General features: G+C 41.4%; 1 protein-coding gene across 1 annotated transcript in view; it reads right to left on the minus strand.

The window, feature by feature from the left end:
- The window catches only part of MORC1 (MORC family CW-type zinc finger 1), a 168544-nt gene that overhangs the window by 141689 nt on the left and 6043 nt on the right, over positions 1-20812 (minus strand). Inside the window, exons 3-6 of the mRNA XM_069552938.1 lie at positions 18210-18244; positions 11224-11292; positions 7239-7329; positions 6480-6588 (exon numbers count right to left, since the gene is read on the minus strand). Coding sequence (XP_069409039.1) covers positions 6480-6588; positions 7239-7329; positions 11224-11292; positions 18210-18244 — 304 coding nt within the window. The remainder of the gene's footprint in view (positions 1-6479; positions 6589-7238; positions 7330-11223; positions 11293-18209; positions 18245-20812) is intronic.

Consider the following 20812-nt stretch of genomic DNA (forward strand, 5'->3'; position numbering starts at 1 on the left):
TAGTTTGATAAAGAAGAGGCACAAAACAAAAGTGTACACTTAAGAGTTTTATTCTAAAATGTTCCACTACAGAACATGGTGACTGATGGAATCTGCCTCAGCCCCCTACGGAATTATGGGTCAAATGGCAGAGAGAATAACAGTATCAGCATTTCAGAAGTTGAAAAGTACGACAGCATATCCAAGTAACCAATCCAAAGCCCATGCCAGAAATGAGAAGCACCAGATTGATTTACAATTCAGAGCCCCCTCAAAGTCTCAGAGATTGATGGCATGAATTAGCTCTCGAGGTGGAGGTAAAAGGAGAAGAAGAGAGCTACAACTAGTCCAGCTCCCCATCTGGCGTTAGCTCCTCCTTCTCCTCCATAGGGAATGGATGTTTACTCTCTGGAAAGAGTGGAACAGAGCACGTCTGGATTAGAGGATATGTCAGGCACAGTTGGCAGGTGACCTTACTGAGACTGTGTGCTTAGCCACTCAGTCATGTCTGACATTTTGGGACCCCATGGACTGTAGCCCACCAGGCTCCTATGTCCCTTGCCTGGGGATTGTCCAGGCAAGAATTTTGGAGTGAGTTGCCATGGCCCTTCTCCAGGGGATCTTCTCAACCCAGGGATAGAACCTAGGTCTCCCGCATTGCGGGCAGATTCTTTACCTTCTGAGCCACCAGGGAAGCCTATGAATACTGGAGAGGGTAGCCTATCCCTCCTCCCAGGAATCAAACCAGGGTCTCCATGGCATTGCAGGCGGATTCTTTACCAGCTGAGCTACCAGGGAAACCATTACTGAGATTAGAGGGATTCAATGAAAGTACACATATTAGATGCTGAGAACTGCAGATCTCTTCTCTCATTTGGCTCCCGGGTTCTGCCAGCTAGACCTTCAGGTAGAGGACTGTAGGAGTCTTCTTTGAGATACCTGACCAGCCCAGAGGGAAAGACAAGGGAAATTACACTGAAGATTTCTCAATAAAACAGCCTGGTATGTATCATTGTGACCTGCATGGCTGCCAAGCCCCAGCCACACTCTCAGAGCTTTCAACTGGCATTTTATTGGACTAACCTTAAAATCTGGAAAACTCGGCAGTGGCCACAGGACTGGAAAAGATCAGTTTTCATTCCAATCCCAAAGAAAGGCAATGCCAAAGAATACTTAAACTACCGCACTGCTGCTGCTGCTGCTAAGTCACTTCAGTCATGTCCAATTCTGTGTGACCCCACAGACGGCCTCCCACAAGGTTCCCCCGATTCAGGGATTCTCCAGGCAAGAACACTGGAGTGGGGTGCCATTGCCTTCTCTGAACCTACCGCACAATTGCATTCATCTCACACGCTAGTAAAGTAATGCTCAAAATTCTCTAAGCCAGGCTTCAGCAATATGTGAACCGTGAACTTCCAGATATTCAAGGTGGTTTTAGAAACGGCAGAAGAACCAGAGATCGAATTGCCAACATTTGCTGGATCATTGAAAAAGCAAGAGAGTTCCAGAAAAACATCTATTTCTGATTTATTGACTATTTCAAAGCCTTTGACTGTGTGGATCACAATAAACTGTGGAAAATTCTCAAAGAGATGGGAATACCAGGCCACCTGACCTGCCTCTTGAGAAACCTATATGCAGGTCAGGAAGCAACAGTTAGAACTGGACATGGAACAACAGACTGGTTCCAAATAGGAAAAGGAGTATGCCAAGGCTGTATATTGTCACCCTGCTTATTTAACTTATATGCAGAGTACATCATGAGGAACGCTGGGCTGGAGGAAGCACAAGGTGGAGTCAAGATTGCCAGGAGAAATATCAATAACCTCAGATATGCAGATGACACCACCCTTAGGGTAAAAAGTGAAGAAGAACTAAAGAGCCTCTTGATGAAAGTAAAAGAGGAGAGTGAAAAAGTTGGCTTAAAGCTCAACATTCAGAAAATTAAGATCATGGCATCTAGTCCCATCACTTCATGGGAAATAGATGGGGAAACAGTAGAAACAGTGTCAGACTTTATTTTTCGGGGCTCCAAAATCACTGCAGATGGTGACTGCAGCCATGAAATTAAAAGATGCTCACTCCTTGGAAAGAAAGTTATGACCAACCTAGACAGCATATTAAAAAGCAGAGACATTACTCTGTCAACAAAGGTCCATCTAGTCAAGGATATGCTTTTTCCAGTGGTCATGTATGGATGTGAGAGTTGGGCTATAAAGAAAGCTGAGCACCGAAGAATCGATGCTTTTGAACAGTGGTGTTGGAGAAGGCTCTTGAGAGTCCCTTGGACTGCAAGGAGATCCAACAAGTCCATCCTAAAGGAGATCAGTCCTGGGTGTTCACTGGAAGGACTGATGCTGAGGCTGAAACTCCAATACTTTGGCCACCTGATGCGAAGAGCTGACTCACTTGAAAAGACCCTGATGCTGGGAAAGATTGAGGGCAAGAGGAGAAGGGGACGACAGAGGATGAGATGGTTGGATGGCGTCACTGACTCAATGGACATGGGTTTGCGTAAACTCCGGGAGCTGGTGATGGACAGGGAGGCCTGTCGTGCTGCAGTTCATGGGGTTGCAAAGAGTCGGACATGACTGAGCGACTGAACTATATTCTATATTAAAGTACTCAAGATTAACAGTAATCTAAGAAAAGTCTCTAATGTGACAGACAGAGACCAAATAAACAAGCACAAACAAAACAACTCAGTGGTAACAGAAATTATAAGAGGAAAATGAAAATTTCAGAGGAAAAAATTAATCATAGTTAATATCTTCAGAGCTCTAAGCAGAAATATTGTATCTATGAAATAAGAACTATGTATCTTTCAAAAGGAATACTGAGATACTAAAAAGACTCTTTAGAAATAAAGAACATGATTACAAAACCTGTCTACAAGAGGGTTGGAAGATAAATGTTAGAGAATCTCCCAGAAAACAAAACAATAATTTAAGGATGGAAGACAGGAGAAAAAGGATAAGAAAATTAAAATCATCTTCAGACATCCACAAGCTAAGAACAAATGTTGTAAAATGAGAGAAAAGATAATACAGATGGAAGAAAATCATCAAATACTATAGGAAAACAGCACAGAATTAAAGAACATGAGTGTTCAGACTGAAACATTCAACAAACACCCAGCACAATGGACACAAATAAACCCACCCAAAGGCAAAACACTGAAATCAGAACACTGGGGAGAAAGACCCTCAGAAAACAGAGCGGGTGGGGAGAAGAATGGGTCACACAGAAGACCCAGGAATGAAAACGGCTTCAGACTTCTCACCAGAAATCATATGATAATGGAGCAATGCCTTCAAAATCATGAAAGAAAATTCATTTGAAGAAAAAAAATCAAGACAAACTATCAGTAAGTGTTTGGATAGGAGAAAAACATTCTTATCCATGTGAAGTCTCAACATGTTTTACCTCTTAGACACCCTTGCTGAGAAAGCTAATGGAGGACGTGTTACACCAAGAAGAGGCAGAAAGCTAGGGAAGATGATCTGGAACCAGAGAGGTGAAGAGAACCGCCAGGACGACGGCAGGGGCAGATCCCAGGATGGCAGCTGAACACCAGCCATGGATAGCAGGAGTGTGAGGGGCCGCATTTGAGAAGACTGCAGAGCAGAGTCCTTCAGGAAAGTGGAACTGACAACACAGCAGGTGAAATTGTCTGGCAGGAGACTAGCTTGCCCACTGGGATTAACACAGTGAAAAAGACACATAAAACCAAGCCAATACTCAGTGACAATGATAACTACACAGGGCACTAAGCAAACAATTATTAACTGTTAATTAAAATAAAAAGTTCTGCAGGAAAAGGAAAAATAGCTTAGGATGTGGTATAATTGTGTCCAGTATAGTGCTTATATAGTCTCATAATAAAAATACTGAATATTGACACAACCAAAATTAAAATCAAGTTATATTGAAGGTGGAGAATTGGAAGGGTGTAGATGTGTGATAGGAGCAAAGAAAAAGTAATAGATAAATCCTCATCTTTTATAGTGGGAGCTTAACAGATAATGCCAAAATCAAATCAAGAAGTAACAATACAAGCATGTTACACAGAGATTTGCAGGAAAATATCAAAATAGTTAGCTAACATTGTTAGCTGCTGTATATTGTCACCCTGCTTATTTACTTATATGCACAGTACATCATGAGAAATGCCAGGTTGGATCAAGCACAGGCTGGAATCAAGATTGCCGGGAGAAATACCAATTATCTCAGATATGCAGATGACACCACCCTTATGGCAGAAAGCTAAGAAGAACTAAAGAGCCTCTTAATGAAAGTGAAAGAAGAGAGTGAAAAAGTTGGCTTCAAGCTCAACATTCTGAAAACTAAGATCATGGCATCTTGTCCCATCACTTCATGGCAAATAGATGGGGAAACAGTGGAAACTGTGACAGATTTTATTTCGGGGGCTCCAAAATCACTGAAAATGGTGACTGCAGCCATGAAATTAAAAGATGCTTGCTCCTTGGAAGAAAAGTTATGACCAACCTAGACAGCATATTAAAAAGCAGAGACATTTCTTTGCCAACAAAGGTCTGTCTAGTCAAAGTGACGGTTTTTCCAGTAGTCATGTATGGATGTGAGAGTTGGACTATAAAGAAAGCTGAGTGCCGAGGAATTTATGCTTTTGAACTGTGGTGTTGGAGAAGACTCTTGAGAGTCCCTTGGACTGCAAGGAGATCCAACTAGTCCATCCTAAAGGAAATCAATCCAAGTATTCATTGGAGGGACTGATGCTGAAGCTGTAACTCCAATACTTTGGCCACATGATGTGAAGAACTGACTCACTGGAAAAGAAATGAGATTCCCAGCAACTTTCCCTGATGCTGGGAAAGATGGAAGGCAGGAGAAGGGGAACGAATTGCTGGGATTGTTGGATGGTGTCACCGACTCTATGGACATGAGTTTGAGCAAGCTCCAAGAGTTGGTGATGGATAGGGAAGCCTGGCGTGCTGCAGTCCATGGGGTGGCAAAGAGTCGGACACGACTGAGCAACTTAACTGAACCTTGTTGAAAGTCATTGCCACTATATAAGTGGAAATGAAAAGGTCACTGGTTTTACTTTTTTAAAAAAAGAAAAAAGGAAATGGCTCATTTTAGCAAAGCTATAATCACAGCTTTGGTCCAATTTCCCATGTCCTTTACACACGTAAAGTACAACACAAATGCTTAAAGTATTGCTTTTCCTCATGTCAGAATCCTACTCAGCTACCCTCTGTTGCTTTTGCTGCTGCCAAGTCACTTCAGTTGTGTCCGACTCTGTGCGACCCCATAGACGGCAGCTCACCAGGCTACCCCCGTCCCTGGGATTCTCCAGGCAAGAACACTGGAGTGGGTTGCCATTTCCTTCTCCAATGCATGAAAGTGAAAAGTGAAAGTGAAGTCGCTCAGTCTTGTCCCAACTCTTAGCGACCTCATGGACTGCAGCCCACCAGGCTCCTCCGCCCATGGGATTTCCTAGGCAAGAGTACTGGAGTGGGGTGCCATTGCCTTCTCCACTCTGTTGCTTCTAGACTACTCCTATTAACTAGCCAGACTCCAGCACTGCCAGCAGGCATGCTGGGCTCCTGCTGGACAATCCTATATTTCCATACTATCCTCCAAACCCTACAGTCATCTCAGGTCTGAGACTTGCCATGCGCCATTTCTCACCACTCCAGCCTTTCCAGATGCAAGTGGTCTTTTCCCCATAAACTCTCACTCAAGGCTCTCTAGTCTCTTCATCCATATCCTGCTTGTGACAATTTACTAACAGCAGAAATACACACTCACTGAACGGCATGCTTTTAAAATCCCTTCATTTTGTTATTTATCCAGTTCATACATGTCTGCTTTATTTTGTGACTACACTGAAAGCACTCTGATGGTCAGGTGGTCTTCTTGTTTTCTACCTTCCACAGGGTATATCCAGCGCTGGGCAAACAGCAGTTACTCAACATGTATTTGTTATACTGAATTATAACTGATGTTCATAATACTAAAACTCAAATGCTGCAAATTAATAAAATGTCTCTGGGTCAGAAAAGGGAGTTAAAATTATGGTCTAGAGAGTAATATTTTTAAATCTGTTTTGCATTCAGTTTCTTCAGATGTTGTTTTCCAAGTCTTCTGAATCCAATATTCTATTTACTTTAAAAGTGATAACCTATTTATGGATAGGTGGTGGAAATGTTTTGCAGGCTTCTTCCAAAAATCTCACAGTGCCAAAGGGAGCCTCTTATTCTGGAAGATATGTGTACATGGATAATACATAATGTTCTGAAAACAGGCTAGGATTAGAAAAACTATTCAAAAAAAGATCAATAGGACAGGCCTCCAATGACCCCAAAATGGCCTGCCACCCTTTATCTATTTCCAAGATATACTCCTAAATTTCTAAATCATAATAGGCAAGCACCCATGACAGACTTTACCTCCTGAAATGGTAAATTAAAATAACTTTATTACCATGGAAACCAAACGAAACTCTTAACGCTTACCTCACTCAGACCTTCTCTTTCACAGAATGTCTGAGAAAAAAATACACAGGTCATCGTTTCTTCCTTCTTTGTAAAAAGAATAAAGTCTTTTCCAATCCTCATGGATCCACTATATTAAAAATCAAGAATATAATGGTTTATATCTCAAACATTAGCGAGAAGGGACAGGGGAGCACAATATTGTTCTTTTCACTGAAATAACTCCACTGTTTTGCTGACTCTTAACCAAGGGAGTGTAAAAATAATTTTTTTGTTTGTTTTCTCAAAACAGAGCAGAGTTTGAACTAATCCAGCTCCACATTCTCACTTAAGATATGACTGCTGAGATAAGGTGCTGTCCAGGGTTGCAGCAAAGAAGGATCATCTGGTAGGTGCCACACAGGTAGCCGTGGCCTCATGTCCTCAGTTTTCATTGAGCAGACTAATCACATAAGCTCTGGACACATATAACGCCAATGCGGAGACATGCATTAAGAAACAAGCACAGAAATGCAATGAAGCTCTATGGTACACGGGTGTTACTTCCCCAATCTCTGAAAAAGAGACTCATCCTCCATTTGTGAATTAAATTTTAAAATGCTGTAAAGATTTGAGTCAGTTTGGGCATGGAAATTATAAAACAAGGTGGGACTCTTGGGTTTATATTCCTTTTTTAAGTTTTTCAAACTTGGATCATTCTCAGTAAGACTTCCCTTAACCAAATATCATTCCTGATAATCAATAGCAATAATACTTACATTATAAGAAAGAAGTCCTCACCTTTTAAGGCCATTGCCATATTGCCCAATAAACTTCAAGGTTGATAACCGTTTCTTGGATGTTCCAAAGTAAATGATATCTGATGCTTCCTCTACAATTGACAAAGACAATATAAGTGGTTAGGACATAGGAGTCTTCACATTGGCCAGATGTCCAGTTGTCAGGATGTCACATATATATTAGGGCAGACCCATACTTCTTGCGTGAACACAGAGAAAATGATCCTTGTCAAGCTCCATAATCTCTGACCAGGATCTTAAGAGCAATGTACTGATAAGAGGTCAGAGAGACCTAGCTGTGTGACCCTGGGAAGTAGAGCCTTAATTTCCTTGACCCTAGATGGGAGCTATTAACACATCACAGAGTTGTTGACCAAGAAAAATAATACATGAGATGATGTGTCAAACTTGAAAATACTACATGCCATTTGATAAATGCTAAGGTGACTGCAGCCATGAAATTAAAAGATGCTTACTCCTTGGAAGAAAAATTATGACCAACCTAGATAGCATACTCAAAAGCAGAGACATTACTTTACTGACTAAGGTCTGTCTAGTCAAGGCTATGGTTTTTCCAGTAGTCATGTATGGATGTGAGAGTTGGACTCTGAAGAAGGCTGAGCGCTGAACAATTGATGCTTTTGAACTGTGGTGTTGGAGAAGACTCTTGAGAGTCCCTTGGACTGCAAGGAGATCCAACCAGTCCATTCTGAAGATCAGCTCTGGGATTTCTTTGGAAGGAATGATGCTGAAGCTGAAGCTCCAGTACTTTGGCCACCTCATGCGAAGAGTTGACTCATTGGAAAAGGCTCTGATGCTGGGAGGGATTAGGGGCAGGAGAAGAAGGGGATGACCGAGGATGAGATGGCTGGATGGCATCACGGACTCGATGGACGTGAGTCTGAGTGAACTCCAAGAGTTGGTGATGGACAGGGAGGCCTGGCGTGCTGCGATTCATGGAGTCGCAAAGAGTCAGACACGACTGAGCAACTGAACTGAACTGAACAGAATATATTAAAGATGCTATAATTATTTGTACCACTAGTAATTTTTCCATGGTTTTGGCCCTTATCCAGCCCCATGTGAGGCTGCTAACTGGGGAAGACAGGCTATCTACTTCTGACTTTGAGAGTTATTCTCTTGATCTCTCCAGGCATTCTAGAATCCTGGAAAAGAATCCTCTTAACTTCAAAACATACATACCTCTAAGAAAAAGGTATGCTCCCAGGGTAAGGGAAAGACAGAAATGGCTCTCCCAGTCGGGCTACACACCCTGGATACACGCCCCAGGTCTGTCCTAAGGACCCTGTGTCAGGCTGGGTGCAGACATGCTATCGTGCGGTGGCAGGTTGTGTAAAGCACTCCATTTGTCTGAAGCTACCTGGACATTTTATCACATGCTCTTATTAAGGGTTGACTATTAGATGAGGGTATCAATAATGATAGTATTAGCTACCCCTTATTGATAATTCAGTATATGCCAGGGACTACAGCATATACTTTATTTGCAACACTTATTTAATATTTACAACAAGCCTACAAGGAAGATATTATCTACATGTTACAGATGAGGAAATTTAAGTTTCAGAAGTTTATGTAACCTTCCCAAGGTCACACTGATAAATGGTACCCCTAGAACTATAACCCAGAGTTGTAGAAGACCAAATCCTATGGTTTTTTATCACACACTGAACAGACTCTCATGTATGGTGGCCAGAGTTCTGAGCACATGGACAGAACACTGAATAGGACAGATATAATCCCTGTCCTCGATAACTTTATGTCATGGAATGAGGAAAAAGCGAACTAACAAGATCCTTTCAGAGAGTATTAAGTGAAGGCAACAAAACGAGGAGAATGTTACAAGGAATTAACAAAAATGTAGTTTGCAGACAGAATGTTCAGGAAAGGCCTCCTTCATAAGGTGTCCTCTGACTTGAGATTTAAAGGCCTCCTTCATAAGGTATCCTCTGACTTGAGATTTAAATGATGGAGGGCCAGCCAGGTGTGGCTGGGGTGCTATAAGCAAGGTAGTGCAAGGTACGAGAAAAGGTCAAAGAGGTGGATAGAGGCCAAGTAATGCAAGAAACTGAAAGTGTTGTGGAGTATGAATTTTATTCAAAAGTAATGAGAAACAACTAAGCGCTTTAATCAAGGGCATCGCTGCTGCTGCTGCTGCTGCTGCTGCTGCTGCTGCTAAGTCGCTTCAGTTGTGTCCAACTCTGTGCGACCCCACAGACGGCAGCCCATCAGGCTCCCCCCTCCCTGGGATTCTCCAGCAAGAACACTGGAGTGGGTTGCCATTTCCTTCTCCAATGCATGAAAGTAAAAAGTGAAAGTGAAGTCGCTCAGTCGTGTCTGACTCTTATTGACCCCGTGGACTGTAGCCCACCAGGCTCCTCCATCCATGGGATTTTCCAGGCAAGAGTACTGGAGTGGGGTGCCATTGCCAAGGGCATCACTATGATCTACTAAAAGAAAAAAGCCGACTCAGGATTGCTGTGTGAGGAATGCACTGTAAGGGGGCAAGGCTGGAAGTGAAAACAGTTTGGACATCACCTCTTCCAAAAGGTTGAGACTGATCCAACTCAGCTTGGACAACTGATAGATTCTATTTTCAGTTAACACTTGAGTTCCAATGTTAATAAAGAATTGCTCTCAACACTAGTGACCCTTTTTAAAATACAACTGTATGGGTCAACTGAAGTGTGGATTTCTTCTGAAGAGTTCAATATTTGTCACTTTTCTGTGTTTTGATTATTTTGTTTTTAGACCCATGTAAAAGAGTTGCTTCTTTTTTAAAGAATTGCCTTAGAATATATCACACATAGTCTTTGACTATTTAGACCAAGGGGGTCTTCTGAGACTTGAATATAATTGCTTTAGTTTTTATTCTGAGCTTCTATTCGCACTGACGATCATTCTTTCCTCTGGTGTGGAACTGACCAGAACATTTCCATATTATTTGAACTCCCTCACCATTTGTTAAATCTGGCTTGTGGGATATACACAACTGTTATAAGAATTCTAGGAGGACTTTCCTGGTGGTCTAGTGGTTAAGAATCTTCCTGCCAAATCAGGGAACATGGATTCAATCCCTAGTCCAGGAAGATTCCACATGCTTCAGGGCAACTAAGCCCAGGTGCTGTAACTCCTGAGCCTGCACACCCCAGAGTCTGTGCCTTGCAACAAGAAAACCACCGCAGTGAGTAAGCCCGCACACCACAGCCCCCACTTGCCACAACTAGAAGCCTGCACATAGCAACGATGACCCAGCACAGTCAAAAATAAAATAAGTAAATAAAATAAAATGAAGAATTCAAGGATAAGGCATCTCAATTCATGAAAATTCTTTCCCTAAAGGAATCATATCTCAATTCCACAGCAAACAGTAATTTGTACCTACTATGTACTGCCTTTTACTAGCCTTGAAGATACAAAGATAAATCATGCAGTGCATGGCAGATGCTTTCACTATGATGGGAAAGCATTCAATTGAAGCAACTAAACCTTTGAACACGCAGGAAAGAAACACAAACCACTAAAAACAAGAAAAGGTGACCCCTACACCTCAAGGTTAAGCAGAAAATTTTAAACAGTGTAAAGCCACTTGAAACTGCCTCGGGTCTCTTGCAAGTAGTACCTGCAGGGTGTGCTGTAGATCATCTCGAGCCCATCCAATTACTGTTCGGTTCATTCATTCCCAGATGCTTTTCCTTATAAGAAATCTGTACCTTACATCTGTCATTTTTCCAGCAACATTGATTTACCTTCACTTTTGGTCTTGCTTCAGATGGTTACAATGAATTTACTCTGTCAGCGGGAACACTTAAGCCTAAAGAGCTCAACAGTAAGTCTGGGGTTTATTTTCCCTAATAGCTCCATACCAGTTTTTATATAGATAGCTCAATTTTTTCTTATTTATTTTATGGGTTTTCAGACTGTTTGTTCTAACGGGCAGGTAGGAATCTAAATAATTAACTTACCAGGGCTCATACCACATCCATCATCCAGGAAGCACAACATGAATCCACCCTGCAGTTCTTCATTATCCACTGTAAGGGAAAGCAGTTATTACTAATAAATAATGGCCTTAATTTGTTCATCAGAAAGGCATGCTGCTCACATAATTATTTGTCCTCCCCAAATATAGCCACTGAGTGACAGAGTTATGGCACAAGGAAGAAGCTCAGAAAGTCATCTGGGCTATAGTTTCATGAGAAGCTGCAGCGGGAAAACAATCATGCAACAAAAAGGCTTTAAACTGACTTAAAACATGTCAATAAAATACATATACAGGATGAGTGCTGCAGTCCATGGGGTCGCAGATAGTTGGATACAACTGTGCGACTGACCAGAACTGACCGCATGACATGCCCTGTTTTGGAATCGGACTGGTCCTTTAAGCTTCAGGTGTTTTGTCCCTGGAGGAGGGAATAAAAGGAGCCAGGGATGTGACTCCAGGATCTCTCTATCAAATTGATCAATGCTGATACCCTTCCACCAAAGCACTAATTTTAAAGTCAATCCAGGTCATTCTCATTAAACTCATCAGGCTCTCTTCCAGGTAGCTAATTCCTGTAAGAGCCATTTGTGGCTGCTTCTTACTGGCAGCAAATATTTACCTCTTGAAAATGTAAATATTTTTGAAAATACCTAAGTTATTTGGAATCAATTTTGATGATGAAGAGATATCATTCAATTACATAATGTAATCTCTTATTTAAAAATCGTGAAGGTTTAACTAAAACTAATGGAGACTAATTTCAATGCACAGTTTGTAATCTGGCTCTCAAAGTAATTTCAACATTTGGATATATGAATTCTAGCAAGCCTCTCTTTTTCAGTAACAACTTTATTGAGAAATAGATTACATATTTTAAAAAGCTACACATATTTAACACATACAATCTGACACATTCTGACACAGGTAAATATCTGTGGAACCATCCCATCAAGGCAGTGAACATAACCGTCATCTCAGGTGCCTCCTCCTGCCCCCTGAGGTCTCTCCCTTCTGACCCTTCCTTGCTCTGTTATCCCCACCCCATCTCCAGGCAGCCATGATTTACTAATTCCATCCTAACAGAGTCATTTCTAGCACACCAGTTAAGTCAACTCTGTGTTCAACGGTTACCTCTAATCTACATTTTTTTAATGTTCAAGATAATCTATAAATAAGTACCTAAAAATCTTACCTGAGCTTTCTGGGTTCATAATGTTATAGCCATGTGTCCACTTGTAATCCCCTCTCCTCCAGTTCACTTCCTGGTTACACTCCCTTTGGATCTCCCCAACCATCGCATTTCTCCAGCTCTTCTCTCTACCTGATTTCTGGTCTGCTTACCTCAACTTCTGTGGCAGAATATTCCTACCCTCTTTACGAATTTGCTCTGTTCAGCCCTCCCCTGACTAAGGCTGATACTTCGCTATTCAACTCCAGTTGAGTTCTCTGCGCAATGCAGTAGCTCTCAACCTTGGCTGCATATGTGAATCATCGGGAGATAGTTTAACTGGTCTCGGATGGAGTTTAGGAATAGAAGCTCCTCCTGATTACCCTAAGGTTTATCAGAACTCAGAACCACCTGACACAAGTCTCAGGCTATGCAGTTGTGACAACTGATTTTGCAGCTCTTGGTATATAGTTCTCATCTAAGAAAACAGGGCATTTCTTTGGTGAATGATAGAAAAGACTCAAAATTCCCAAGAGTTACATATGCATGCTCAGTTGCCCAGTGATTTCCGACTCTTTGCAACCCCAGAGGAGCCTGCCACGTTTCTTTATCCATGGGATTTCCCAGGCATGAATGCTGGAGTGGGTTTCCATTTCCTTCTCCAAGGGATATTCCTGATCCAGGGATCCAACCTGCATCACCTGCCCTGGCAGGTGGCATCTTTACCACTGAGCCAGCTTGGAAGCCCATACAATGCTTAATTGTTCTATAAATTCCAATGAGGGCTTACAGACAATCACCACCTCAAAATGTAATATTCCCTCCCCTAGTACTCATTCTAAGGCTTGGCCTTGTTTACTTCAGTCCCTTAAAACTATGGATCTCAAATTGATTTCTACTATCGGTTAAGAGTGTGTGTGTGTGTGCACACGCGTGCTCTTAGTCATTCAGTCATGTCTGACTCTTTGTGACCCCACGGACTGCAGCCTGCCAGGCTCCTCTGCCCATGGGAGTCCCTAGGCAAGAATTCTGAGTGGGCTGTCATACCCTCCTCCAGGGCATCTTCTTCCTGACCCAGGGATCGAACCTAGGTCTCCTGCATTACAGGCAGATTCTTCACCATCTGAGCCATCGGGTAAGTATGCATGTCCAAACCAAACCACAGCACTTTCTCCCTTGTCAGACTACCTCCTCCTTCTTGTGCTTCCTGCTCAATAAATGGCATCACTTTGCCATTAGGCTTTGGCTGCCTAAGTCAAAGTCTCAGGATCAAGTTCTCCACTTCCTTACCTGATGTAGAGACATGTCTTCTCAATTCCACCTCCTCATGTTTCTCAGATATGACCACTTGTTCCATCCCCCAAATACTGCCTTGGTTCAGGAAACCACCATCGCTCTTCTGGATTCCAGCAGCAGTCCCTACCCCCTCTACTCCTTGCTCTCTCAAATGAGAGAGTTCAGCCAGTCTGCAGCCAATCATGTGTTTCACTGCTCTTCTGCTTATAAGTCCCTTGGACTGCAAGGAGGTCCAACCAGTCCATCCTAAAGGAGATCAGTCCTGGGTGTTCATTGGTAGGACTGATGTGGAAGATGAAACTCCAATACTTTGGCTACCTGACGAGAACAACTGACTCATTTGAAAAGACCCTGATGCTGGGAAAGATTGAGGGCATGAGGGCAAGGGGATAACAGAGGATGAGATGGTTGGATGGCATCACTGACTCAATGGACATGAGTCTGGGTGGACTCTGGGAGTTGGTGATGGACTGGGAGGCCTGGCATGCTGTGGTTCATGGGGTCACAAAGAGTCAGACACGACTGAGCAACTGAACTGAACTGCTTATAATCCTTGCATGCCTTCCCACTGCCCACAGGATGAAAGCCAAACCAGTTAACAAATCTAGCTGTCTTTCATAAACTGACCCTCCTACCTCTCTAAGATGGTTAATTTTATGTGTCAACCTGGTTAAGCTATGGTGTCAGTTGTTTGGTCAACTAGATGTTGCTTTGATAGTATCTGAATGCAACTGACATTTATAATCAGCTAACTGCAAGTAAAGCAGGTACCCTCTATAATGTGGGTTGGCCTCATCCAATTGGTTGGTTATAGGTTGTAAAAGCAAAGACTGAGGTTTCCCAAAGAAGCATCGATTTTCTGCTTCAAGACTGTAGCATAGAAACCCTGCTTGGTGTACAGGCTGCTGGCCTGCCTAAAGATTTATAACTCAAGACTGCAATATCAACTCTCACCTGGATTTCCAACCTGCCAGTTGCCCTGCAGATTTCACACCTGCCAGCTCCCATAATTAAGTCAGTCAACTCCTTAAAATAATGCCCCTCCTCCTCTTCCTTTCTCTCTACCATATGTCTATCAGATAGAATGAGAAAGGCTGAGATAGACAGACAGACAGACAGACAGGTAGGTAGATAGGTAGATAGATAGATAGATATAAAGGGCAGACAGAGAACGGGGTTGGCAGAGATCTCCGTCTACCTACCAATGGTTCTGTTCCTCTGAAGAACCCTACTGCACCCTCCAGGCTCATCTCTTGCCATCCTTTCCCTGCCCATATTGCACTCTTCCACTTCCATACAAATAATCACCTTGGGCTTAATCTCGAACATCTCAAACATTCTGCAACACTATCAGCATCCTACGTTCTCTCTAGATTCAAGCAACTATATATTTTGCTCCTTCACACTTTCCATGCTCGATTCTCCAGGCTCAGGCCTATTTTCCTTTCAGTCTCTAGTTCATAGACTATTTCTTCTAGGAAGACTTCCTAATCCTTCCACATCATCAGGTGGCCACAATGAATGTTTTCCTTGTAACTTGTGTTTCCTACTTTCCAAAGTATACTCAAACACCTGCTGATGCATCCATTTCTCTTCCAGACGAGTGGTTCTACTTTTTGGAACTCAGATAACTCAGAGATGAAAGCTAAGGGCCTTCTACTCATAAAAGTGAAACTGCATACTGTATTTTCCACAGATCCTTTATTAGGATGGTGATTTCTTAAAAGGAGGCACTGTGTATACTCATCACTTAGCCCAGAGCCTGGCACTTGGTAAGCACTAAAAAATGTATGGAATGCGTATCCATGTTTACTAGAACTAGTATACACAGACAGTTAAAACAGCCATGTCCGAACATATTCAGTTTGGATTTTATAGCCTCTAAAATTAAAGGAAACTTAAGATTGGAAAGTAACGCACATGCCTCAGTAAATAATTTAAAAACTAGTCCAGTGCTTAATTTTGCACCCCGATATTAATTCTAGCTATTGGTGCATAAGCCTTTGCCCTAGTTTATCATTTTTCATTTTTTCAAGAAAAATCAATTTGCTAGGTTGATAGCCATATTATGGTTCGCAGTAATAAAAAGTTTTATAACATGAATAGGTAATTTAAAATTATAAAACCATAAGTTCAGTTTTTCACAAAACACATAAAACCTAAATACAGAAAAAGTGCCCCTTTCAATGCAAACTGCAAAGATGCTTGTTTATTTTTTGTAATAATGCCAAGTGCTAGAGAAAGTGGGGTGAAGTGAATACTGCCATGCCCTGCTGGTGTCCTGTACTCCTCGAAAAGAACATACTGTGTGAATTCTGATCACTTGATCACATTTGTTGAACTCTGTGATTCCAGATAATTCTTCTCAACCCTTCAACACTTTATCAATCTTATGTGTGCTCTGAATGAAATTCAGCTTGAATGCTTCCTCCCTTCTCCACTGTAAGGACTACTGCCTTTGTTTGATTCCTCATGAAATCTTGTGTAGATCATTCCACAGCCCCTCTTGTCTCCTATCCTTTCACACTTCTGCAAACCATCTACAAGCCATCCTGTAATCTCTTGCTGGAGTAGCTTTCTTTAAAAAGAAAAGATCACATTTCTAATTTGTCAAATGACATTGCTCTAGACTACTGAATGGTCCACTGGCTACAGAAAGAAAATAACCTTAGTATGATATTCAAGGTGCTCATCCATTTGGCTCTAAGTCTTAGCTCTAGTCAACCTAGCCCATTGTCTCTTGGATGCTTTTTCTCCAAATATATATATATATATATATATATATATATATATATGGCTCACTCCCCTGTTGTCATTCAGATCTTGGCTGGCTTATTACCTATTTACCTTAACTTTTCCTAATCACCCCATGAAAAACAGTACATCTTTCCCATCACTCTCTGTTCTCTTATCGCCCTGTCTTTTTTCTTTTTAGCACTTATTATGGCCTGGTATATTATTTACTTGTCCACTTCTTTATTGCCTAGCTATCCTCATTAGGATGCATGTTCCATGAATGCACAGGCTTCATCAAACATGGTGCTCCTTGCTCTGTCCCTAGCACCCAGAAAAATTGCTTGGCTCATTCGTAATAGATACTCAATAAGTTGTTACTGAATAAATGAAAGAGTCTCCGAACTAGTCTACCTCCATTCTTTTTCTCACAATTATTCCTCAGACAGGAAAATTCTTCTCTTCCTACACTACTTAACACAAATCATATCCATATTTCAACCCCTGACTCTTTAATAAGAGGCATTCTTTCTCTGTGTTCCTACCATGCTTCGAGTTTCTCCTAGGCAAGAGACACTTTATCCCATTTTCACTTATATAATTAGATATGGATGGAAGGTCACTTTTTCTCCACTGCTGACATTTCCTCCTATGGGGAACGAAGTTCAATCAGCAGTGGTAAGGGGCCCACCCGTTTCTGTCCCTTGATCACCTTCTCTTGGAGCAATGAGCACATTCATCTGACTAGTAATCTGGGGAAGAATAACTTATGAGAAGGTGCAGCTCAAATCTCTCCTGTTCCCTCTGAGAGCGAGCTGCCTGCAGAGAGCACGGTGCTGCTATAAGGGCGAGTGCCTGACGCTCTCCCACAGCGAGCTCCACACTCCACCTAGAATTTGTCAGCAATGAAGACCAATGCTCTTATTTTATTTCTCAAACTTCTAAGAACACAAGGAGTAGAAAGGGAAGAAGAGTGGCATTTACTTCGTTTCCTCAAATCTTTCAAGATGTCCATGAACCAGAACCAAAACGTTTTCCTCATGGGCCAGAGGCACCCACCTAGCACAGAATCTTAAACACTTAGAAAAGTGAATTGAACTGAGTCGCTTTTTAAATACTGATAAGGATTTACATCATGAACCACATCCTCTGGCCTGTGATCAACAGCCAATATTTACAGGAGAGCTGACAGGATCTGGATTGGGGATCAGCTTTAACACAACAGCTGTTTCTCCAGGTAGTGTTAACTACAGCACTGGATCACAAACCTAACTTCCTCTGTGTTCTAATAAGAGAAAAAACCCAGTAAGTGAAATAAATATTTGGTGACTGAAAATTAAGTCAGTAAAGAAAACATGCTTGGTTTGAATTCTGTGGCCGTCCAACATTCATACTGCACATTCACTTATGCACTTTAAGACTATAAGTTGGAAATGACATATAGTTAATTATGAATACCCATCAAGTTAATATTCATTTTAAAATAAAACAGTTTTTCTGTGGCAGACAAACTGCTCCAAATCCCTCTGCTGCTTTCACAAAACCCTGAAAGATCTAATTTTGTAAATGAGTCCCCTAACAAGTGAACAATTTCACTCAGAGTGTACTGTTCTCAACCTGGCTCCCCACAGGGTCCCTGAATTCATGAAGCTCTTAGATTGCATTAATAATCTATACAATGTGGTTTGATTTTCATGAAATAAAAGGAAATCAAAATAACTACAGGGCTTTCCATTAGAAGAAAAAAATACAAAAGCAAATGTGCTCACCTGAAAACACATCAAGTCTCGCAGCCCCTGCATCTCTGAAAACAATATAAAAATATTATTGCTTCAGTTTGATATTGTGTTTTTGAAAATTACATTAATCTGAATTGCTCATGTGACAGATGATCTATCGTCAGATAACAAACAATGGAGAAACCCACTTAAATTTCTTTAAAAACAATTACTAAAATATTCTTCCCTGCATCTGTAGACTAAGATTTATGATCACTCATAATTTGAGAATGCTACAAAGCCTAAAACTCAGAAATTTAAAAGAGATAGAATTTAGTGGTAGTTATGCAAGAAGCTTAAGAAAATGGATATGAACATTAAAAAAGGTGGTTGGAAAATAATCCAGAAGTCATATAAAGATTTTCATATATTTTAGAATAAAAAAAATTGCTGATGTGTACCATATAATCACATTTCAAAAGAACATATATGATATACATGTGTGTATCTATAAGGAAAAAAATCAAATGTTAACAGTGGTTTTCTCTAGGTCAGAGGCTGACAATCTATGGTCCATGGGCTAAATCTTGACCATAACTATTTTTTGTGAATAAAGTTAATGGGACACAATCATGACCACTTATTTACATCTTGTCATTTACATATTTGTTTCCATGTTGCCTACAGTCTGCCTTCACACTGTAATGGTACATTTGAATGGCTTCAACCGACGACATGTGGCCTTCAAAGGTGAAAATACTTAATACCTGGCCTTTTACAGAGAAGTAAGTTGTATATACCCCGCCCCCCATGATGAGGTTACTAGTCCCTTCATTTTTTTCTTAGTTGTCTACAATTCACAGATACTATTTGCGTATTTTCTTAAATTAATTTTTAAAGTAAAAACTTTAAAAGCCAAGGAAAAAGAGCCAGAAGATCCAGGTTTCCACATGAAAGCTGTGAGAGAAAGGAGGAAGACAATGAGGTCTTAACTGACGAGGAAGTGAGGATGTTGAGGGGGAATCTAGAAGGAAGCTCAGAATAGGACTCAGATGGGGAAACCTGTGTCTCCGAAAATTTCTGTAAGTCTCAACCCAAAACTAGCATAGGTCAATCAAGTAGGTACACTGTCCTTGCTATACAAAGCTGGCCCCTTTGCTCCTTTCGCTACCCAACTGCTACTTCTAATGCCTCCTCCACAGAAATTCTGGAGTTACCATGGCCATTTCTTAAGCATTTTCTATGTGACAAATTCTGAATGAGGTATTCTTAAACCTTTCCATCTAATCCTTACCGCAACACATGACACATAGGTACCATAATCTCCATTATATAAGCACACATTATACAAAGTACCATGTATACAATAATTGGTCAATAAACACCACTATACTAAATTTTTTTCATAGAAACAGTTTCTTCATAGAGAAATTCCATGGGGTAAGACAAAGAAAAGTGATTCACCTTTATAGCATGTTAAGATATTCATAATAAGCTTTATACTTAAACCCAGGTACTTTCTCTCTGAACACCTTTTGTATTAGGAGTCCCCTAAGGATTTTCTTCCTGTCCCATCATAGTTTTTCCTGCTCTTTCCACAACATTCTTTTAATACCTTCCAGTTCAAATTTAGACAAGTATAGGAAACCATCAGAATCTTGAAAAAAAGGATATGAAATAACATCTTAAGAGTAACACAGGGACTTTAAGAAGACCTTCATAAGATTGACAGAGTATCTTGAGTAGGTCTGTTAAATAGCTTTATCTGTTGTCAATTACTGGCATATAAGAACTGTGGTGTTGGAGAGGACTCTTGAGAGTCCCTTGGACTGCAAGGAGATCCAGCCAGTCCATTCTAAAGGAGATCAGTTCTGGGTGTTCACTGGAGGGACTGATGCTAAAGCTGAAACTCCAATACTTTGGCCACCTCATGAGAAGAGTTGACTCATTGGAAAAGACCCTGATGCTGGGAGAGATTGGGGGCAGGAGGAGAAGGGGGTGACAGAGGATGAGATGGCTGGATGGCATCACCGACTTGATGGACATGAGTTTAAGTAAACTCTGGGAGCTGGTGATGGACAGGGAGGCCTGGCGTGCTGCGATTCATGGGGTTGCAAAGAGTCGGACAAGACTGAGCAACTGAACTGAACTGAACTGAAGTAGTGGTGACAACCTCCTGTATCCCCTGAAGACAGACAAGTTGAGGAGTTCAGGCTGGCCATGGAGAACTCTGAGAATGGCAAAGCTGAAGACACAGGCTGGTCCCAAGAGAGCACCTGCTACATGCCTGATCCTATTGAGTTGGTCTCAAAGTTGCTACATATAATCTTAGGGGAAAAAAAGCATGGGGAAAAAAGTTTCGTTTTTCTTTTTTTTTACATGGCACTTCATCTTCTCAAACTTCATGAACAATTCCTTCCTCTTATTCTTTACGAATACTGTACAAAGTTTCACTATGAGTCAAACTAGACTTGGTCAAGGTGCTGCCAGATTACAAGAGCTGCTCAAAGAACTGCTCAATTGTTCATATTTCTGCCACTCCCCTGAGTCTGCAGTCAATCTTTCTTTGCCAGTCACTCTCCATAAACTCGTCCCACCGTTCGATTTCTTCTATACTCTGATATGACTTGCCCTCCTTTGTTAAAATGAATAAG

Source organism: Ovis canadensis, chromosome 1 (assembly GCF_042477335.2).
Source record: "Ovis canadensis isolate MfBH-ARS-UI-01 breed Bighorn chromosome 1, ARS-UI_OviCan_v2, whole genome shotgun sequence".
Classification (NCBI taxonomy): domain Eukaryota; kingdom Metazoa; phylum Chordata; class Mammalia; order Artiodactyla; family Bovidae; genus Ovis; species Ovis canadensis.